Source organism: Eleginops maclovinus, chromosome 1, assembly GCF_036324505.1.
Source record: "Eleginops maclovinus isolate JMC-PN-2008 ecotype Puerto Natales chromosome 1, JC_Emac_rtc_rv5, whole genome shotgun sequence".
Taxonomy (NCBI): domain Eukaryota; kingdom Metazoa; phylum Chordata; class Actinopteri; order Perciformes; family Eleginopidae; genus Eleginops; species Eleginops maclovinus.
This window is the reverse complement of record NC_086349.1, coordinates 3,455,402-3,474,256: the sequence shown is the minus strand read 5'-3', so window position 1 is coordinate 3,474,256 and position 18,855 is coordinate 3,455,402. Positions and strand designations below refer to the sequence as shown.

The 18,855-nt window shown below is 40.8% G+C and overlaps 1 protein-coding gene across 7 annotated transcripts in view; it reads left to right on the top strand.

Annotated features, from left to right (window-relative positions):
• Nucleotides 1–18,855, top strand: part of plch2a (phospholipase C, eta 2a) — a 212,049-nt gene that overhangs the window by 145,244 nt on the left and 47,950 nt on the right. For all 7 annotated transcript variants that reach the window (XM_063891096.1, XM_063891104.1, XM_063891120.1 and 4 more), the window contains 3 exons: nucleotides 8,739–8,885; nucleotides 12,923–13,166; nucleotides 13,673–13,802. In XM_063891096.1, the coding sequence (XP_063747166.1) occupies nucleotides 8,739–8,885; nucleotides 12,923–13,166; nucleotides 13,673–13,802 (521 nt within the window). The remainder of the gene's footprint in view (nucleotides 1–8,738; nucleotides 8,886–12,922; nucleotides 13,167–13,672; nucleotides 13,803–18,855) is intronic.

The following is an 18,855-nucleotide window of genomic DNA, read 5'->3' as shown; positions in this document are numbered from 1 at the left end:
TGGAGACTCAGTTTACCTGACTGGCAATGTGTCTGTTTTTCTTTAGCACCAGGGACATCTAGTCTTTGTTGTATATCTCAGATCATTGCCTTAAAGTATAAGAATAAGAGAGTTGGAGAGTCTGCCTTGTTTCTTTAATCTTTTAAAAGACTTAGAGTTGTATTGGTCATTCCTGACAGTTGGACAGTTTGAGTTCCGTTACACCAAGTCATGTCTTCATTGTGCCAGAAAGAGAATCACAAGCCTTGATAAACCTGCTGAAGGTCGCATGTAACTCCAGTCTATCTTAGAAAGAACCATGATAGTAAATCTTTGGATATTGCAAAGGTGGCCATAACCCTAACCCACTGTAGGGGGGGGGGGGCTGTTTCCGAGGACTCTGTGTTGGGCGTTGCAGGTCACAAGATTGTGATTGACAGCCTCAGGGCAGGCAGGGTGCCATTTAATTTTCACATCCCACAGATATCAAAGTGTCTGTGTTTAACCTTTCCACCGCCAGCCTGTCCGTCTGCATTAGGTCGCTGCTTAAAAGTTAGCAGAGAGGCCATCTGCACTGTGTGTGTGAGTGTGTGTGTGTGTGTGTGTGTGTGTGGGTGGGTGGTTGCAACATATGGCCCCCAGACAATCCCTCCCGACTTAACCTGGTGCCCTGGCAGTATGTGACTTCGCCTGCTTAGCCTTCATTGAGTGTGGCAGCAGGACAGCAGCCCCCAGGTTACCTGTCTCCTCACACATTTCTAATTATTATATTTTTGGCTTCACAAATTGGCTTTAATTCCAATGCTGAGAAAGAACGTAATGAGTAACATCATGGTACATTGTGCTTCTTTTTTTGGAGGTCAGACCTATTATATGTGATAGGTTTGTACTTATTTATATTAGGCTGCTGCTGACTCACTGCTGCTTCTTCCTGTCTATCCCAGTCTCCTCATTATGAGAAAGGGACATGTGTTGTCTGGGATAAGAGAGCTCACATATGAAGCTGGCTTTCCATACGATGCACTATGATGGCGTGGATGTGGGAGGCGACTTTTTGCCTGCAGAGTTTGAATGTCACCCTCTTGGGGTCGCCCGTTACACGCTCAAAATGACTTCGGCAAAACTAACTTAATGAGCAGACACAGCTGTTGAATGAACTTGAATGAGTTTCCTGGTTTACGCGACAAGAGTTTCTTTTTCTTTTTCATGTGACTTATAGACATGTGAAAATTACCCGACAAAGACTGACCGACAAACGTTTGTTCTGCTAATAGGGGCGCACCCCTTAATGTGACCGCCTCTCATCTTGCCTGGTCTCAGTTTGTATTGTAGAAGAAGTTGACGTTCAAGTTGTAAAACAACATTTGCATCCTGTAGCTTCTTAATATAAATTAGATTTTTGCATTTCTATATATTAGTATTAGGCTACTGTAATATTGTTAGTATTCAACTCTTTGTGCTGGCTGCGTAGGATGGATTCAGACACGTCCAATAACAATAACACAGCATTGCATTTAGCCAAGATTTGTTAAAAACATGTTCCTAAAATGTTTTTACCATTTTGCAGCAATCTCACAGCACCACCAAACACAAATTATGAAACATGACTTTCGATGCATCATTTTGAAACTTCAACAGAAGCTTCACATTTGAAAGAAATAACCTCCGGTACAGACTTACCCTGTATTACCTGTTGCCAACAACACCTGCTGTCCTGCTTTAACCCACTAACCAGCCCTGGCTAATGCCTGTTAAACTCCATTAAATGCTGATTTAGGTCATTACAAAGCAGCCATGTGCTGCCGGGGTGTTGGTGAGGAGATTGAGACACCTGAAATTCACTTCGACCCTAACTATTAATATTAGGAGACTTGTTCATGATTCATACGCTTCCATTTACTGTTTGAAGAGTGATCTAATCTGTACCTATATCTCTGGGAACACTGATGAACTAAATTACCCTACTTAGATTAACAGATTAACCATAATTGATTTGCCATAACCAGGATCCTTTCGGAATCTTAACCGTACCCTAGTTTCAAAAATTCTGTAAGAAGACACATTTTAAAATTGTGTTATTTAACACACTTTGGATTTTTTCAGACTGGGCAATTATGAATATTCATATCTAGTTATAGGTTTGTTGTTGTTGTTGTTGTTTTTTAAAACTCTGTCATCAACTGAATCAGACATTGTTGAGTGATTTGAAATCAGTCCAAAGATGGTTTTCTGTCAGTATGTTACCGTTAATATTTTACCACTTGAATTTTAATTAAAGTTTTTGAAATGTAAAACATTGACACCTCCATGTGGCAATGGTGCTGTTGATTGGGCAGCTATCTACAGAAAGTTATGTCTATCTCTGGGTTGAATCCAGGTTCAGACCGTTTGTTTTCAGCCGTTGGAGCATGTAATTAACTTCCAGCCTTTCCTACAAATCTACACACACTTTAAATCTGTTGTTGTAACCACGGCAACATGCCCGGACCCAGAACAGTAAAGCGTGTTCAGCCTGTCAGCGTGTCTCGTGCTCCAGTTTCATCTCCTGTACCGTCCCTACGAGCTGTTGAGTCTTTGTTCTCATAAACGCTGTGTAAGCAGTTTGTCATTGCTTTCTGTTTTCAGAGCCAGTCCCTTTCTTCTGTCTGACTTTGTGTCCACTATTTGGTTTTTATTTCTTGATGTTTTCGATTTGGATTTAAATTGATCAAAATCATCTGTGCTTGACAACTTCCTGACTCTGACTCATACACAATTGTTTTTTATAAGCTGGAAGAAATGAGTTGCTGTTGTTTGCTATTTGTTATTTAAGTTTTTTGTGCTTTTGATCATCTTTATTTTGTGGTTAGGTCATTTTGGGTATGTGTCTTGTGCAGGCATCACTGCCAGGCACTGCTCTTTCCAGGGCGTCTGCTTCTGTTGACCATCGGGCTCATTAGTGTCTGAGATTGTCTTTAGTGTGGAGCAGTTACAGCGGAAGCATGTTCATCTAGCGTATCCGTCACCACAAGACACTTTAGTTTTATCCCAAATGATAAATATGCATGCAGTGTGAATTTCCACTGAACTGGATGAACAAACAGAGCTGAAAATATGTAGTGCTCATACGCTGCATCAGCTTTATTTATGGACTGTTTGGAAGTGCACAAACAAGCATATCAGAATCAGAATACATGACTAATCCCAGGGGGAATTAAGTTTTGTGACAGTTGCACCATATTAGAATAAAATAAATCACTATTAATATATATATATATATATCAAAACCCATCAGTGCCTGCCAGCTCTACCCACTGAGCTATACGATGGCCTTATGGCCCAGTTTTACCTCATTTGATGGATATATATATTTCAAATGAGGTAAAACTGGGCCATAAGGCCATCGTATAGCTCAGTGGGTAGAGCTGGCAGGCACTGGGGTTTGATCCCCATGCAGTGGACCCAGACCCTTTGCCGCGGTCAGACCCTTTGCCGCGCGTCAGCCCCTCTGCCTCCACATTTCTCACTGTATTAAAGGCACTGGTTGCCCCCCAAAAAAAAAAATAAGGCCAATAAGTCCTTGTAGCCACTCAGACACAGCATCTTAGGCCCAGGAAGGAGGCATGACGTCCTCCACAACAGAGACCCTCTGAAGACTCAGGCTCAGGGTGAAGCTCTCTGTGCTATCCCTCTCGGCCCGAACACTCCAGAAGCCAGATGTATCTTGGGGCAGCCATTTTTCCCTAAAGCACAATAAACGAGACTCCAGATATTCCATCCTGCTACTAGCTAAAGGTGTTAGCTCGCCCATTCCATTAGCCAGTTATCTTACATGCGTATCTAATTTTCTCCATAAATCTGGACCCAGCTCTCCTTATTAGTCACTTTTTGGTTTACCCATCCTCCTCTGTGGGTGCTTCTCCCAATTTAGGTGTGGAAAGCCTTTGTTCCGACCACCATGATAGCCGGTTTGCCGTAGTTTTAGCGCAGTTAGCTTTTCCCTGCGCAACAGTGGCGTATAAACACAACTAATTGCCGGAAAAAATAAAATCTCTCTCTCCAAGAAAGTTTAGAGCGGGTACAGTTTAAAAATAGAAATGACCTCTTCAAAAATAAGATCAAAGAAGAAAGCAAAAATGTAAAATGGTAAATACGAACAGGAGCAACTGCAACAGTCTGCATGCACAGACGCACTTTGAAAGACTTCATGCCATACCTTTCCATTGATGTACAGACGGTTCATAAGTCGAGTGTACCGCCTCAAAAGCCTCAGACCACTGGACTATAGGCAAATTGATTACAGCAGGCTTTATTATCCAGGCTTAATCACACCTCCATAGGCTACGACTGGCCTTTCAATGGTATAAAGTCTCCCTGGGTTATTATTTAGCATTAGCAGTATTTAAATCCATGTTTCATTTCTTTTTTTTCAGTGTCTCTGCTGGTTGGTTGACCACTTAAGTGCAATTTGTCCACTGATAGGCTTCACTTCCTCCATGGGTAAAACAACAAACCGTGCTACCTCCAGTGTGAGAACTCCTCAGTAAAGTGCAGGTCATTTCAAAGATTAAGTTGACTTTCCATGGGGGGTTGAACATCATAAGAGCAAAACACATTCTCCTTTTAGTTGGCTGGCAGAGGAGTTTGACATGGCCTCCTTCCCTGCCTCCTCATCCGCGAGTAAATTGTGTTCAAGCACAAACCGGAGTGTGCTCCACGCGGAGAGGGTCTCTTTACTCGCGGTTTGATTTGATTTGGCTTTCTCTCCGCACCGGTGAGATCAAACGTGTGAGTGCAACGGTCCAGATCAGAAATAGGCTGCCCTGCTGTTTTGTTGCCTTCTCTATCTCCACTTAGACTAGAGCAGGGGTGTCCAACTCGGTTTAGTTCTGGGGCCACATGCAACCAACCTTGATCCCAAGTAAAATCACAGCATAATGACTTTATTAATAAACTCAAAATGTGTTTCCTTTGTTTTAGTGGCAAAAAGTGTTGATGAAGGTAATGAACTATTTAAAAAAAAAATGTTGGCCAAAAAACCAAAACATAATAACACCCATAAGTGCAATTTCAACAATTGAATGCCACAGTTTATCATTTACACATTTGCAGATAACAGTGTTATTTTGTATCTACAAAAAGAGTTAGTCCCCGGCATCTGGAACACAGCAATATAGTATTTGACTTTGATTGAAACAACTACAAATGATTTCACATTAATTTCCACATCTGTGTAGTAATCCTGACACACCACCATACAAACTAAAGCGAGAACTATGAAGGGACAAGGTCAATATATCATACATATCTTACATATAAGTTAACATTGCAGTTATGTCTCTAATTTGTACACTTTGCATATTCAGCCGTATGTTTGAGCCCCCTGGCCTAGAGACTCAGATATCCACAGTCTTGCTTTAATGGCAGTCAATCAGCGTGGGTTCATTTCGTTCTATTGTGTGATGGCAGCAGATGGTAATGTGGTTCTAGGAGACAGTAAGGGTGAAGGTCGTCTCTGATAGGACACAAGTTTCCAGCCACCCTGAGCCGACCTGCACCGACCTGGATCATCTCATTCCAACCCCGAGTTTGACAGCAGCTCATTTCATGGATTACTGCCCACACCCGGCTGATCCTTAACTCTGCTGCTGCGCTGCAACCCGCCTGCAGCTCCAAAAATAACTCCTCCTTTAAAAAATCAATAAAAAGCTCACCCACAGCCATGCTGCTGTTGTGTTGTATCAAAAAGTCTGAGCTGTAAAGTCATTAAGGGTCGACTATGGATATGGCCAAACATGATAAACCAATCCATATTCAGTTTACAGCTCTGGTGTTTTCTATCTTGGGCTGCAATATTAACAGCAGGGAATGTTATCAAATGAGGGACAGTTATGTGGTTATAGTTTATTTCAATATTAGTGACATGCTTTTATATTTTATTTCAACGTATGTCTTGAAACGTCTAAATAAAAGCAGCGGTACAAGTTAACTATTAACAATATTATGATTCAAATATGATCATGATTTATATCCTGATATCTGGTGCTCTCTGACAGAGTATCTGAACAGAGAGGAGTTGTCACTGGTGAGGGAGAGGTTATTGTTGGTTTTGGATATTAAGTTATCTCTGTCTACAGACAGAGAGATCGAAACCTCATGTATGACATGTTCTGGAATTACAATAAATTATGACTTGAAAAACTGTTTCCCACAATCCTGAAGATCAAAAAATACATATAAAAAAACACAACAGTCTGTATTCAAAATAACTCTAACTTCAAAACAGATGTGGATGAACATATAATCCACATAGCAGTGTAGAAAGTGTCTGGTGCTGGTGGTGCTGGATGTGTGTACTTTGGGGGTAAAATTCCAGGTCCAATGGGGGCAAAGGGGGGCGGGGTGAGTTTGTTTTTCACAGCCTGGTGATAAAAGCACTTTTTTAGTCGGGTGGCGCTCGACCTCGTCCTCAGAGCTTCTGCTCTCTGCAGTTTGTGGGTGAAGTACAGGCGTTGCTGGGCTTTCTTGGCGAAAAGATGACCTTATATGGCATTATATGTTTCTGAAATCTGGTTCTTTGGTTGGTTTAAGATCAAATCAGCCAGGACGTGGGAGTAAGAGTCGATCTGTGGGGACAGGGTAACAGATAAATATGAAGTATTATTCGTTTTAAGTCTCTGTTCATACTGTTTTTGCTCACCTAAAAATGTGGTGTTAAAAACAATGCTATCTTCTAAGTTTTTTAACTGATCTAGTACCTAGAATTTGAAAGCTGAAGCCAAATTGAATTAGCATGCAACAAGGTTTTTAATTGTCAATGCTGTACTAAGATCCTGTGCAGGGATACTCATCAACTTTACCCATTTTGTATTTATATGTAATATTATATATTTTTTTGTAGATTTTCTATAAGGATGATTTCTTCAAATCACCATTAAAATTTCCCCTGACTTAAAACTCATTTGTGGGGTTGTTGTAGTGTAGGTCCTCACTCTCTGATTGGCTGGTATGGCCAACATAAACGATTGTAACCCTACACCTAGAGCGCAGTGGAATAAAGCAGTCTTGTGTTGGATTGTTAGTCTAACACTGCAGTGGTGGCCGTGTTGTCGATAGCAGAGGTTAGGAGAACAAACAGGAGTACATTAACGGCCCCCGGGGGCCGGGCTCCCCCGCAGCCAGGCCTAATCAATGCTCAACAGGAGCAATCCATCAGTGCCGGTTTACCTACTTACACAGCGGATATTTTGGATGCTGCATTCAGGTCAAATAAGAGCGAATGGGATCCAAACTCGATCATGATATGCTTTTGAGGTTTCACTGCTTTCTGGGAGCTCTATTTGTTTTAAATTAGCATCATAAAACATGATTTAACAAGCAGCATTTGGTGTTATACTTAGTGTGATTTATGGTGGGGATTTCTAACTTCTCTCGCATGCTAGTCAAGGTGTAAGGACAAATATTTCTGTAGGGGTCAAAACACTCAGGAGTGAAGAACAATGTTCTTGGTGTAAAGTTATTTATACTGCTGGTGAAGTTTATCCTCCTCCTAATATTTAAGAAATGCAAAGAAATAAAGGTAAATCAATAATACTCACAGTGCTGTGAAATAAAGGAAGTTGGTCTATTTTCCCGTTGTTTTGTTACACAGAAAAAACCTTAAAGCTTGTCATAGTGAGCGCATAAATTCACAGATATTATGCCAAAATTCCAATGTTGATTAATACCATTAGACTGTAGTTTTTTCAGCTGACCGACGGTTGTCCTTTTATCAAATGTGATGCATGATGCCATTGTGGCGACACTGAAAAAATGTATGCATGCTTATATCATCTTAATTATTTATTATTGTTACTTTTATAATTTATTTGTTTTAATTTGAATTATTCTCTTATTTGTATATATGTATGTTTTTGGCTAAATATGCTGGCTGTCTGGTTATTTCACCATACAACAGTTTCACATTTTCCAGACATGGAAATAAAGGTAGTAATAGAAGTAGTAATATCAATCAAGCTGTAATATTAGAAAACCTGCGTTTATTTTTGAATGTATGGTAATTTAAGGGAGAGTTCAATCTATTATCTGATCACAAACTCGTGTGAGCAGCAGTGTGGAAAGTTATGCGTGTCGGTGAACGACTGACCTTATTTCCAAGTGTGTGTGTGTAAACTGAATTGGCCTAATTTCCTGCCTGTTGTAGGGGAATTATTTGATAGGATGTGACATACTTGATAATTGATAGTATGCCCACACAGTGTGTCACAGCAGCCCAGGGGCAGGGGGGCTTTTTTTAAGCCACTCTTCTGTGTTTTATCCCTCAAGTTGAAGAAAGGTCTGTTAAATCTAAGCCTCCATGAAAATCCCCCTCATCTGAAAAGATTTCCTGCTTGTATTGATTCTCCCTGTTGTTCCGTGCAGTGTGAAATAGAGGTTTTGTTAAAGGGCTTTTGTGGAGGAATCGCCTCTCGTTGTCATCTATCTTCTCTCCCTTTCTCTTCCTCCCACGGGATGAACAACCCCCGTCAGCAGTGACAGGCGCATCCAATGCATTTGCATAGCTTGGTGTTCCTGTGGGTGTATAAGTAAATAACTGTGTGTTACATGAGAGCCCGGATGGCATTTTTGTGCAAAAACCTTCACACACGCTCAGCCTTGTGAATGAAATCGTGTTGTGTATGCACATTTTTAGGCTGTCACACTTTTTTTCACTTTTGCTTTGCTCCAATGGTCTCCCCACTGACAACCTTTCTCTCTCTGTTTTGTTTTCTCGCCTGCAGTGGAGAAATGTATGAGCTCCATGCAGATGGGGACCCAGATGGTGAAGCTCCGCGGCGGCTCCAAGGGACTGGTGCGCTTCTTCTATCTGGACGAACACAAGTCCTGCATCCGCTGGAGGCCTTCGCGCAAGAATGAAAAGGCCAAGAGTGAGTGTCTCCTTCCTCTCACAGTCACCAGGGAACTGCATCTCAATCTGTCCTGCTCCGGCAGCTCAATGTATTTAAGGTTCAGAGTTATGGAAAGCCATGTGTGCCATATTTTATGTGTCAGGAAAGGGCTGGGTGTTCCCTCCGTGCAGCTCTAAAGACAAAGAGACAAAAACACATAGTCACAGTGAAAAATAAATAAAACTGTTAGCACTTTCATAAATTAAAACATACATACAGAATATGTATATGTAGAATGAGGTGCTGCAGAGAAGTCCCACCCTACAAATCATATGTGCCAGCAGGTCGCTACAGATGCGGTGTGCCAGCAGGTTGCTACCTGTAGCTAAGGCTACACATGCTAGTGTTTGCTAGCGTTGACAATCCAATCAAAGGACGTGAAAATGCCGACGTCATCGTAAGCCTGCTGGATGGCCCGGTGTCGCCAACTCGAAATCTGATTGGTCAATGCAACAGTTTCATTGCCATTTGCTTTAAGCTACAAGCGCTCACACTGTTGATTCTGAAAGCCTCAGGGCAGATTCCTTTGACCCAGCAACACATTCTGATTTAAGTATGATTGGATAAAAGCTTTAGCAACCTTTGCTGGATGCAGCGCAACCAGGTGCAACACAGAGAAAAGCTTTAAAATAAAGAGAAACGCTGAAACGCCTCCACTGAACTCTTGGTTTACTTTCAAATACTGTGCTCCAACACATTGTACGTGATAGCTAAGGGGCGGGGCAATTGATCTAATTGATTGACAACAGCACTGACCATAAAAGGGTCCATTTAAAGAAAAAATCAACATATGTTTTTGGTACAGATCCTCTTTAAACAATCACAATATAATCATTGAATGTATGTTTCAATGATTATTTGAATTAAGATATTAATAACCGAACCCTCCGATATCTAAAACATATCGCAATTGCAATATCAGTCAAAGTAATCGCAATTAGTTATTCCCTGTTGTTCAGCAGGGAACACAAGGCACATGGTTGAGAGTCATATTCCTACAGAGCATGGTACCTATCTTAATCACATTGACAGAAAATCTGAAATCCATATGAACCAAACCCTCCCTTTGGTGTGGGGCCTGGAGCTGCTGCAGGATACTGTGGAGGAACAGACCCATTAGCCTTACTCTGAGGTGTTAGGATAAGTGTTTAGCCCATTTAGTTGTTGCTCCTACAGTAACCATTCCCTCAGGGCTGGAAGTGTTCTTGTTATTTAGAACTGGACATTTATTTCCCCTGCACACAGGTTAATTGCAAGAGGCAACAAAACAACTTCCTGCAGTGTTTTTAGAATTAAAGAAGGCAGAGGCGGGTCTTAGCAGCCGCTCGCAGTGTGAGCGTCTCCCGGGGACTTGGGGGATCAGTTTCCTGTTGCTCTGCCTCCTCTGTAGCCCAGGATTTAATAAGCTTCTTAAGCCAACTTAATTATTCATCAGCTTTAATCTGCCCAAACAGTGTCTTACACACACTTGCCACTAAACGGAAATGACAGGGGGGGTTGGGCTTTCTTTAAAGACATTCAAGCCAAATCACAGAATGTATCCTTAAACCTTTAGGGTGGGGTGAGTAAAATTTAAATAGTCATGTGAAACTATATCATTTATTGCATGACAGTGAATAACACACACCAGTGACCTAATATCTCTTAATCCACCCACTGCATTCCTCTGATAATCTGGAACTGTAGTAGGATTGATCTGCTGTCCTCTATAAACTGTGTTAGACTCACACCGATGCACGTTTTTTTAAATTTCTCGCATAAAAAATAACCAACAACACAAACAGAAATGTACGCAAACAGCTGAGTGCAAATCCATTGTCCTTCAGTCAAGACGTGGTCGAATGGAACGTGGTATTTTGACTTAAATGTCCTGCTTTGGTTTCAGATCAATAAATTAAGAAGTGAATTAATACTTTTTCAATTCAAAATTAGGGTTGTTTAAAAAAAAAACTAATACATTGTCATTCAAATATCACTGTTGACCTAAATTCAGATCATTTAGGTCAACATCCAGATATTAAACACAATTTTAAGATAAAACTGTAACCTTGGAAATACTACACCTGAAAATTCACATGAATAAATAGATATATTATGACTAATCAAAGTCTTAAACTATTTTTACCCCTGTGTGGCTCCTTTTTTGTTACTGAAGTCAGTATTCACATACAGCACTGACTCTTGGCACAACAGGATAGGCTTACCTGTTCTCTAATTTCAGAGGACACATTTTTTGTCCTAAATATCTTGGTTTGTTCTTTTCTAAGGTCACATTGTTCTGTTGTTTTACATCAGGGGTGTCCAACAGAAAAGTATAGAAGGGCTGGGCCACTCATAGGTGAAGTATATGTATATATATATATATATATATATATATATATATACATACAGCCCCGGAAAAAATTGAGACCATTTCAGCATTATCAGTTTCTCTTTGTTTTGTTTTTTATAGGTATGTATTCTATAAACCTCTGACAACATTTCTCTGTGTTGGAATTCAACAGACACTGGAATGACTGCCATACATGTAGAGATAAAGATTTAAGGAAATATTGGAGTGGTCTCTTAATTCTTTCCGCGGCTGTATATATGCAAACACTTGAAAAGCTAGATGCATATCTATTTAGAATATAAATCAAAGTTCTGCAGTGCAATACAACCGTGTAAAGCCGCTGGCATGGCTGCAGACATTTGTGTTTTCAGTCTGGTTGGATTCAATATTTTATCAGACTCACGCATAATACACGTCAAGTCTTGCCAGGTCATCAGCTGTGAGATAGAGAGGAGCACTGACAGCCACATGGGAGCACACACAGCGGCTTTGACATCCAACAGTGTACTCGCACACAACTTCATAACAACCTCAGGGTGTGTACCGAACAGCCCAGGGGAGGGTGTGTGGTTCTATAGCTGCAGGATGAATGAGTGTGTATAATGTATCCTTGTGCTGTGTATGACTGAAAGGTATTTGAAAGATACTTGTATAAGAATTATTTTTAGGTAATACATATTTTTTAGAAATTGAAACTGGTCCGTTAAATTCCCCAATTAGCACGTGGGCTGAACGCACAACAGGAGTACCTATCGTGTGCTCGCCGTCATGGGGAAACCTAATTAATGACTGGAGGCAGCGTCTTCCGGTAAAATGTCATTACCATCTCATAAATGTTGCATCCTAATAAACAGAGCACTCTGGGCCTTGCTCATTGACTTGACTATTTTTAATCCTCCGTATCACAGAGCTTGAAATAGGATGGAATAATTCCCCATTAAACCTTCCCAATGCCCACTACAATTAATGCAATATTTTTTGCCAGAGGTGGAAATTGTGAAAACCAATAGAATGCTAAAGAGTGCAGAAGGGAATGTTGGTTTTATTATCCTGGGTTTTTTAAATAGGTTTCATTTTCTATCAGCGTTTGATAAAAAACCTCTGCACAGCTTAAAATATGTGGATCTGCCTACTCCAAAGGGGAGGAAGAATAGAGAAAAGTTGCAACACCACCATTTAAAATAGTCAATTACCAAAAAAGTCATGCATCAGTATTGCAGCAAAAAGTATCAAAAGTAGAACTCATTAGGTGGCAGAATGACTCCACTTAGAGAGTTATATTCTTGGATTCAGCTGTATTTTATTGCTTCACGGAAGTATTTCCTGCTCTAGGATAATATATTTAAGAACAATTCCTCGGATTGTAAAATGTATTGTGGATTATTTCGCTCTGTAATGTAGGTCGGTAAAGGTATAACATAGTTTATTAAAAGCAAAGAAAAAATACCTCAAGTCCAGTTCTATAAGCAATAAGCTCCCTCTGGAGGCAACGCAGGGATTTTAGCCTTTGCAGACCATTTACATGCACACAAACCTATAGAACACACTACAGGATAGGTAAAACCCCAATTAACACGACAGGATGAATACGTTTTTGTACTGGAAATGATCGTTTTTGGGTTGTATTCCTTTAAATTAAAGTAATATGTAAATTCCCACCTCTGACCTCCTGTATCTCCAACAGTCTCCATCGACTCTGTGCGGGAGGTGTGTGAGGGGAAGCGGTCTGAAATCTTCCAGCGCTACTCAGAGGGCAGCTTCGACCCCAACTGCTGCTTCAGCCTGTACTATGGAGAGCACATGGAGTCCCTGGACCTGGTGTCCGGCACCGGAGAGGAGGCTCGCACCTGGATCACCGGCCTCAAGTACCTGATGGCCGGCATCAGTGACGAGGACAGCCTGGCCAAGAGGCAGCGCACACGAGACCAATATCCCTCAGTCATACAGAAAGGGCGAGGGGGGGGGCTGGATTTCATGCGTGGTGATTTAGGGGGTGGGGCCACCTGTAAATGTATATTTGTGTATATAATGTAGAGGTCATCATACATGGATGAAATCTATTTGAATTTCGAACTACAGCCCAGTAAAACTGCTGCGCATCACCACCGCTAAGCTAAAGGCGGCTAATGTTCGGCTTTGGTAATGTCATTTAGCCATGTGTAAGCATCTGCTGTTTTTAACCAGTGGGGTATTAACTGGCTTGTTTTCTATTGTAGAACAAATCATGAACATCTCTAAAGTTTTTGATTACCGTAAAACTTTTTTCATAGTTATGGCCTCTAACCAAATAACAGATGTTTGACATTGAGACGAGGCAATCGAAAGTCGTGAAATGCTTACTCATCTCTGGCTTTTGGAACTCATTCATGGAGCTCTCTATAAAGTGTCACTAAAAGCAGCAACTCAAACCTTTCCTTAACCCTCCTGTCATCACGTGGCTGAAGCAGACCTTCACTGAGGCTGATAAGAATGGCGACGGCAGCTTAAGCATCAGCGAGGTGCTGCAGCTCCTGCACAAGCTCAACGTCAACCTGCCCCGACAGAAGGTCAAACAGATGTTCAAGGTAAGACTTGAAATATGGACTTTACATTTTTTTTTTTACAGTAATTAGTGTTGCCTTTTGGTTTGATGTAATGTTGAAATTTTAAAATATATAACGTAATCGCAAAATATGGCATAGGATGAAAATGCTTATTAAGCTCTGCAAAACATTATCTGTGTTTGTTGGTCATGATCGGTTGTTTGCGATTGTTGCGGCCCAAGGCAATGTGGGACAGCATTTTCTCCTTTGCTTTCTTAAAGGATGGTCCAGTGTTTCCTAAGCTTAAGGGGGAAAAAAAGGGAAGCATTCAAGCTCCTTTCCTACCCTCTGCGACCTTTTTTGCACTATGGACCGGTTTCATGTAAGACATTTTCACGGACCGGCCTTCACAGTAAGGGGGGATACTGGGCTGTAGTGCTGCTGTAGTGCCGCTCCGGCACTTTTTTTCTGAGGAAAACTAACATTTGCCGCAACCATAACACGCCACTAATGGCTGCCTCCTTAGTTGAAAGTAGTTTCACTTTCGAGCAGAACCGGCACCGCTTGTGAAGTGACGACAAACACCCAATCACAGCCGGAATGTATCTTTCCGGTCTTTCGCAAACATCAAGCTTCGATCTACATTTCATGAGCTCCGCTGCTAAATTATCACGATCAACATATCTTATAGAAACCAGTAACGGTGTCCGGCAGACAAACATAGGCCAACAAACACACGGAGCTCAGCAGAGAGAACACATTTCTCCACACAGACACACACATCATATTGAGGTGTTGATATGTCAAGAGACACACACGGATGTATGCGGTCATTTTTCAAAATAAAACATCTTTCAGACTGATAATCACTTAAATATGTTTTTATTCAATAGCACCGGACTGGGGGTTGGGGTTTGCTGATCTAGAGAATCAGAACAATTCTTATCATGGCTGCCACTGAGGTTCCTCCGGGTCATTTACCTAGGACCTCAAATCAGGAGGTCATAGGTGCCAGAAAATTTGATCAGTAGGATCTTTAGAGCAACACGCTAACAGGTGGATTTAATGATCTGATTAATTTAACTGACTCACAAAGCATGCAAACGACTTTAACCTCTACAAGGAATAATTAATAATCAGAAACTATAAACTTTATCGCTAATGAGCAGCACAGTGCGGTACAGACTGTAAATGGCCTCGGCAGGTCACTTGAGACTGCCGTGTACTTTCTTCTTGGCAGATTGTAAAGACACTTTGACTGATTCCTGCAGATGTTGGCAGCTCAGCCTGTCCTCCGCAGCAGTGGGATTAGCATGCTGCCGTGTGAAGCGTGTTCTTTCAGCCTCCCTCCAACAGGGCAGCGAGCCATTTAAGTCCAGCGGGCCTGATGACGGTCACCCATATGGTGCTGCTGGGACACAGATGGTCTCTGGTGTAATGCAGGGTAAACACACCAGGGACTGATCTGGCCCTGTACCTGTCTGTGGACATTAATGGGGATTTGTGTGTTGACAGTCTCTCCGTTGTTTCACCGGCTTAACCTAATTACAGTGGAGAAAAACCTGTGCACCTCCTTCAGTTTGAACTCATTCCCTGCTGAGTCTGTGTCAAGGAAATTCTGATCACATGTCGGAGCAAATTTATATCTATATTATTTTCCAGATAAGAGATTAGCTCAGTTTAAGCACCGCCTGCTGACCAATCAGAGTTCTTTGTGCAGAGTTTAAAGCTATCAAGTCATACTACAGGATAAAAGAAATACAATTTAAACTACCATATGCAGGAAGGACATCACCTGTGATGATAAAAGGTTGTCTAGATTTGCACATAGTGAACATCTAACCCTTGAAAATAAACATTTCTATCGAAAGTATTAGCTTTTAAATATTATTACCCACGCTTTACGACAGGTAAGGTGTTTGCACAAACTATGCAAATAGATGACTTGAATACATTTACTTTAAATATAATTTTGTTTTTCAAACAGAGTAGTTCACAAACACGCCTGTACTTTTTTACAATCTTTCAGTCTGTACAATTAGCTGGAGTTAGCTTACTACTGAATGACTATGAGTACTTCACATTGTGGTAAACGTTCTATATTTCGGCTGCTGTTACCTTTTGGTAATCCTCTTTTGGTTTCATAAGGAATGTTTCCATAGTTCAAGATTGGTATTCATGAGCCTGGCATTTATTGTGAGTTTTGCATGTTGTGTCTTCAAATAGTTTTCACCTACCTGCATTAAAAAACTTGCAAAGGTCACAAATCTGGAAGTGCAACAAAAGACGCTTTTGGGCGTTTTTTTTTTGTCGTTGCTCAATTGCAAACAGCAAATATTGACATTGCTTTTTTCAAAATGCTGTAGCGGATGTATTTCTTTCGTTAAAGTGAACATTCTGAATTAATATGAAACTAGGAAATTAATCAGAGTAGGAAAATATGTTTCAATGTTGGGGTTTTTCCGTCAAATCATCCCTCTAGCTATTACTAGAAGATTTGATAAATCCATTGACACCAAGTATGTCAATCGATACACATAAACATAAAAAAATGCTTTTAGAAAACACTAAACTACACAGTTTTGCATAAATGACTGCTTAAACAGTCAGCTACCAAGTATAAAAACAATACTTTAAATGTCTGCAAGTGCTCTCTCTTAACTGCAGCATATGAGACTCACACAACCCAATGTTTGTTTCAAAGCTACATGAAATTAAATGAAAATTCACTCATATTTAGCCCATTACAACTGAAGACTACTGCCACAGTGAATTAACTATGAGTGCGCCGTTTATATTTGCAAACTGTTTAAACAGGCAGGAAAGTTTTATTATAAACCACCCGTAGTGGTGGAAAAGGTATCGACACCTACAGTTTAATTTACACAGAACTATGGAACACACAACGATCTGTTGGCTCAGCCACCAGTCGGGACACAACAATATTCAACTATAAAAACAGTTACGATAAAATGAAATGGCTACTTTGAGGACTAATATCCTGACATATGAATACAAATTGTGTTTATTGGATCCACAAGTGTCTCAGCTTTGTAGTCGTTCCTAATGTATGCAGTTCTAAGACTGTCTAGGGACCCAGAATGCAGATCAGAGTATATTTAGAATATGCATCATTTCAGTTTGGAGCGTTATTTGCCTTTTGCCTGACAAGCTAGCATTGCATGTTTGGTGCCAATGTATTTTTAAGGTTTGGTTTGGTTTCATATGATACTACTGTCTTCATGCTACTGTATAGCCTTTTACAGAAAGTAAAGGCGGGTCTGCTCTCAGAGGGTTAAAACAACCCCAAGTAAAGCATGGTGAGAGGAGTACGTTCAGCCACAGACTCATCCCACCTCGGCACAGCACTAAGCGCCTGGGAAACTCCTTTGTGCCTGTAGCCATCAGGCTGCACAACAAGGGGTTAACCATGTGACCCACTGACAATAACCTGGACTGCACATCAAGCCTGCACTCTTGCACAAAGACTTTTAGCTGTATCAATCAATGTAAATATATTTAACTATCCGGATACAAAATGTATATATGTTCATTGAAGTCCTTAATTCCGTGTGCATCATACCTGTGCATCATTTCAATCATTTTATTTTAGTTTTATTATCCGCACAAGCTAAAATTAGGGGAAAATCCTGTTTTGTTCATACATTAGCCGCACCGGACTATAAGCCGCAGGGTTCAAAGCTTGTGCAAAAAGTAGCGGCTTATAGTCCGGAAATTACGGTAATTATTTTGTAAAATACTTGAAATTACACTCACTATAGCCTATACCCCAATGAAAGATGGTTAGAGCTACAGGTTTATATAGGAATATATTCATATTTTTTCCCTTCAGAAATTCGATCCATTGATTTTGCCCAGTATCTGATTGAGACCTTCTACCGGATCAGTACATCCCTAGTTATGATGCTACTCATCATCTAACTCAAATGCACCACAGGCTCATGGGAATATCTGTAGTTTTGCATGTATTTGGACCAAGTATTGGACACATTGAAATTCAAACTGATCACCAAAGTTATTAGAGTTTTCCTGAGGAGAACATGAATGTGTGTAGGCAAATGAAATGGCATTATAAAAACATGGTGGCAATAGAGGGGATTACCAGAGTCCCGGGGAGCCATCGACTAAGAAGTTTATCTGTGCAGAATGAAGTCCCAGTCTGTCAAAAAGTTGATGAGATATTTCACAGGATAAAGTTTAATCTGTTGGTTGTGGCCAAAGGATATGTTTGCGGGTTGCCAAAGTCACGCAGGTTCATCCTCAGGGGACCGTGAATATCTGTAAAAAAAACTTTAAAGGGGCCCTATTAGGCTTTTTTGGTTTTCTCTTTCCTTTAGTGTGTTCTATAGGTTTGTGTGCATGTACATGGTCTGCAAAGGCTGAAATCTATGTTCTCTCCAACACACTTCCCCCACCCCTGCCTAAAATCCCTTCATTGGACTCCTTTGTTCAATTCGGTAACATAGTAACATCACCATTTAAAACGTACGCTTCCAAGGGGTTGACCAATCACAACAGAGACAGACAGAAGGTGAAAAGAGGTGCTGCAGCACAGGCAGCATGAGAACAATAAAGAGCTTTTTGAACATTAAAGCATAGAGACATGTCTCAGTAGAGACACGAAATACAAATATGTACCTGAAAACAAGTACAATATGTCTTTTTTTAATTGCAAGTCATGCTTCTGGCAGAGTGGTGTGTTGTTGGTGCAAATGAATTGCAAAAAGTTTAGCAAAGTTTGTTCTGTGTGATAGTGATGGTTGTAAATGAGAGCAGAGCAGAGGCTCCTCTAGCAGAGGCTTTGCTCAATGATTTATCACAGCGGAGACGTGCAGATGTGTAGGGAAATCTTTTTAGGGGGACTACGCTGCAAATCTAACTGACGAATGAATCCATATTAGCTGTGGAGCTAAAACGCAAAGGAACAAGCCCGCTAACAACTTAAGTGGCGGGGTCATGCATAATAAATGGGTCTGAATAACGCTAGATGATGTTTTTTGTCCAGCAAATAGACTCCGTTCTGCAGCTGGGCTTTTGCTAAGTTGTTATCCTCCTTGGGCTAACATATGTCCTG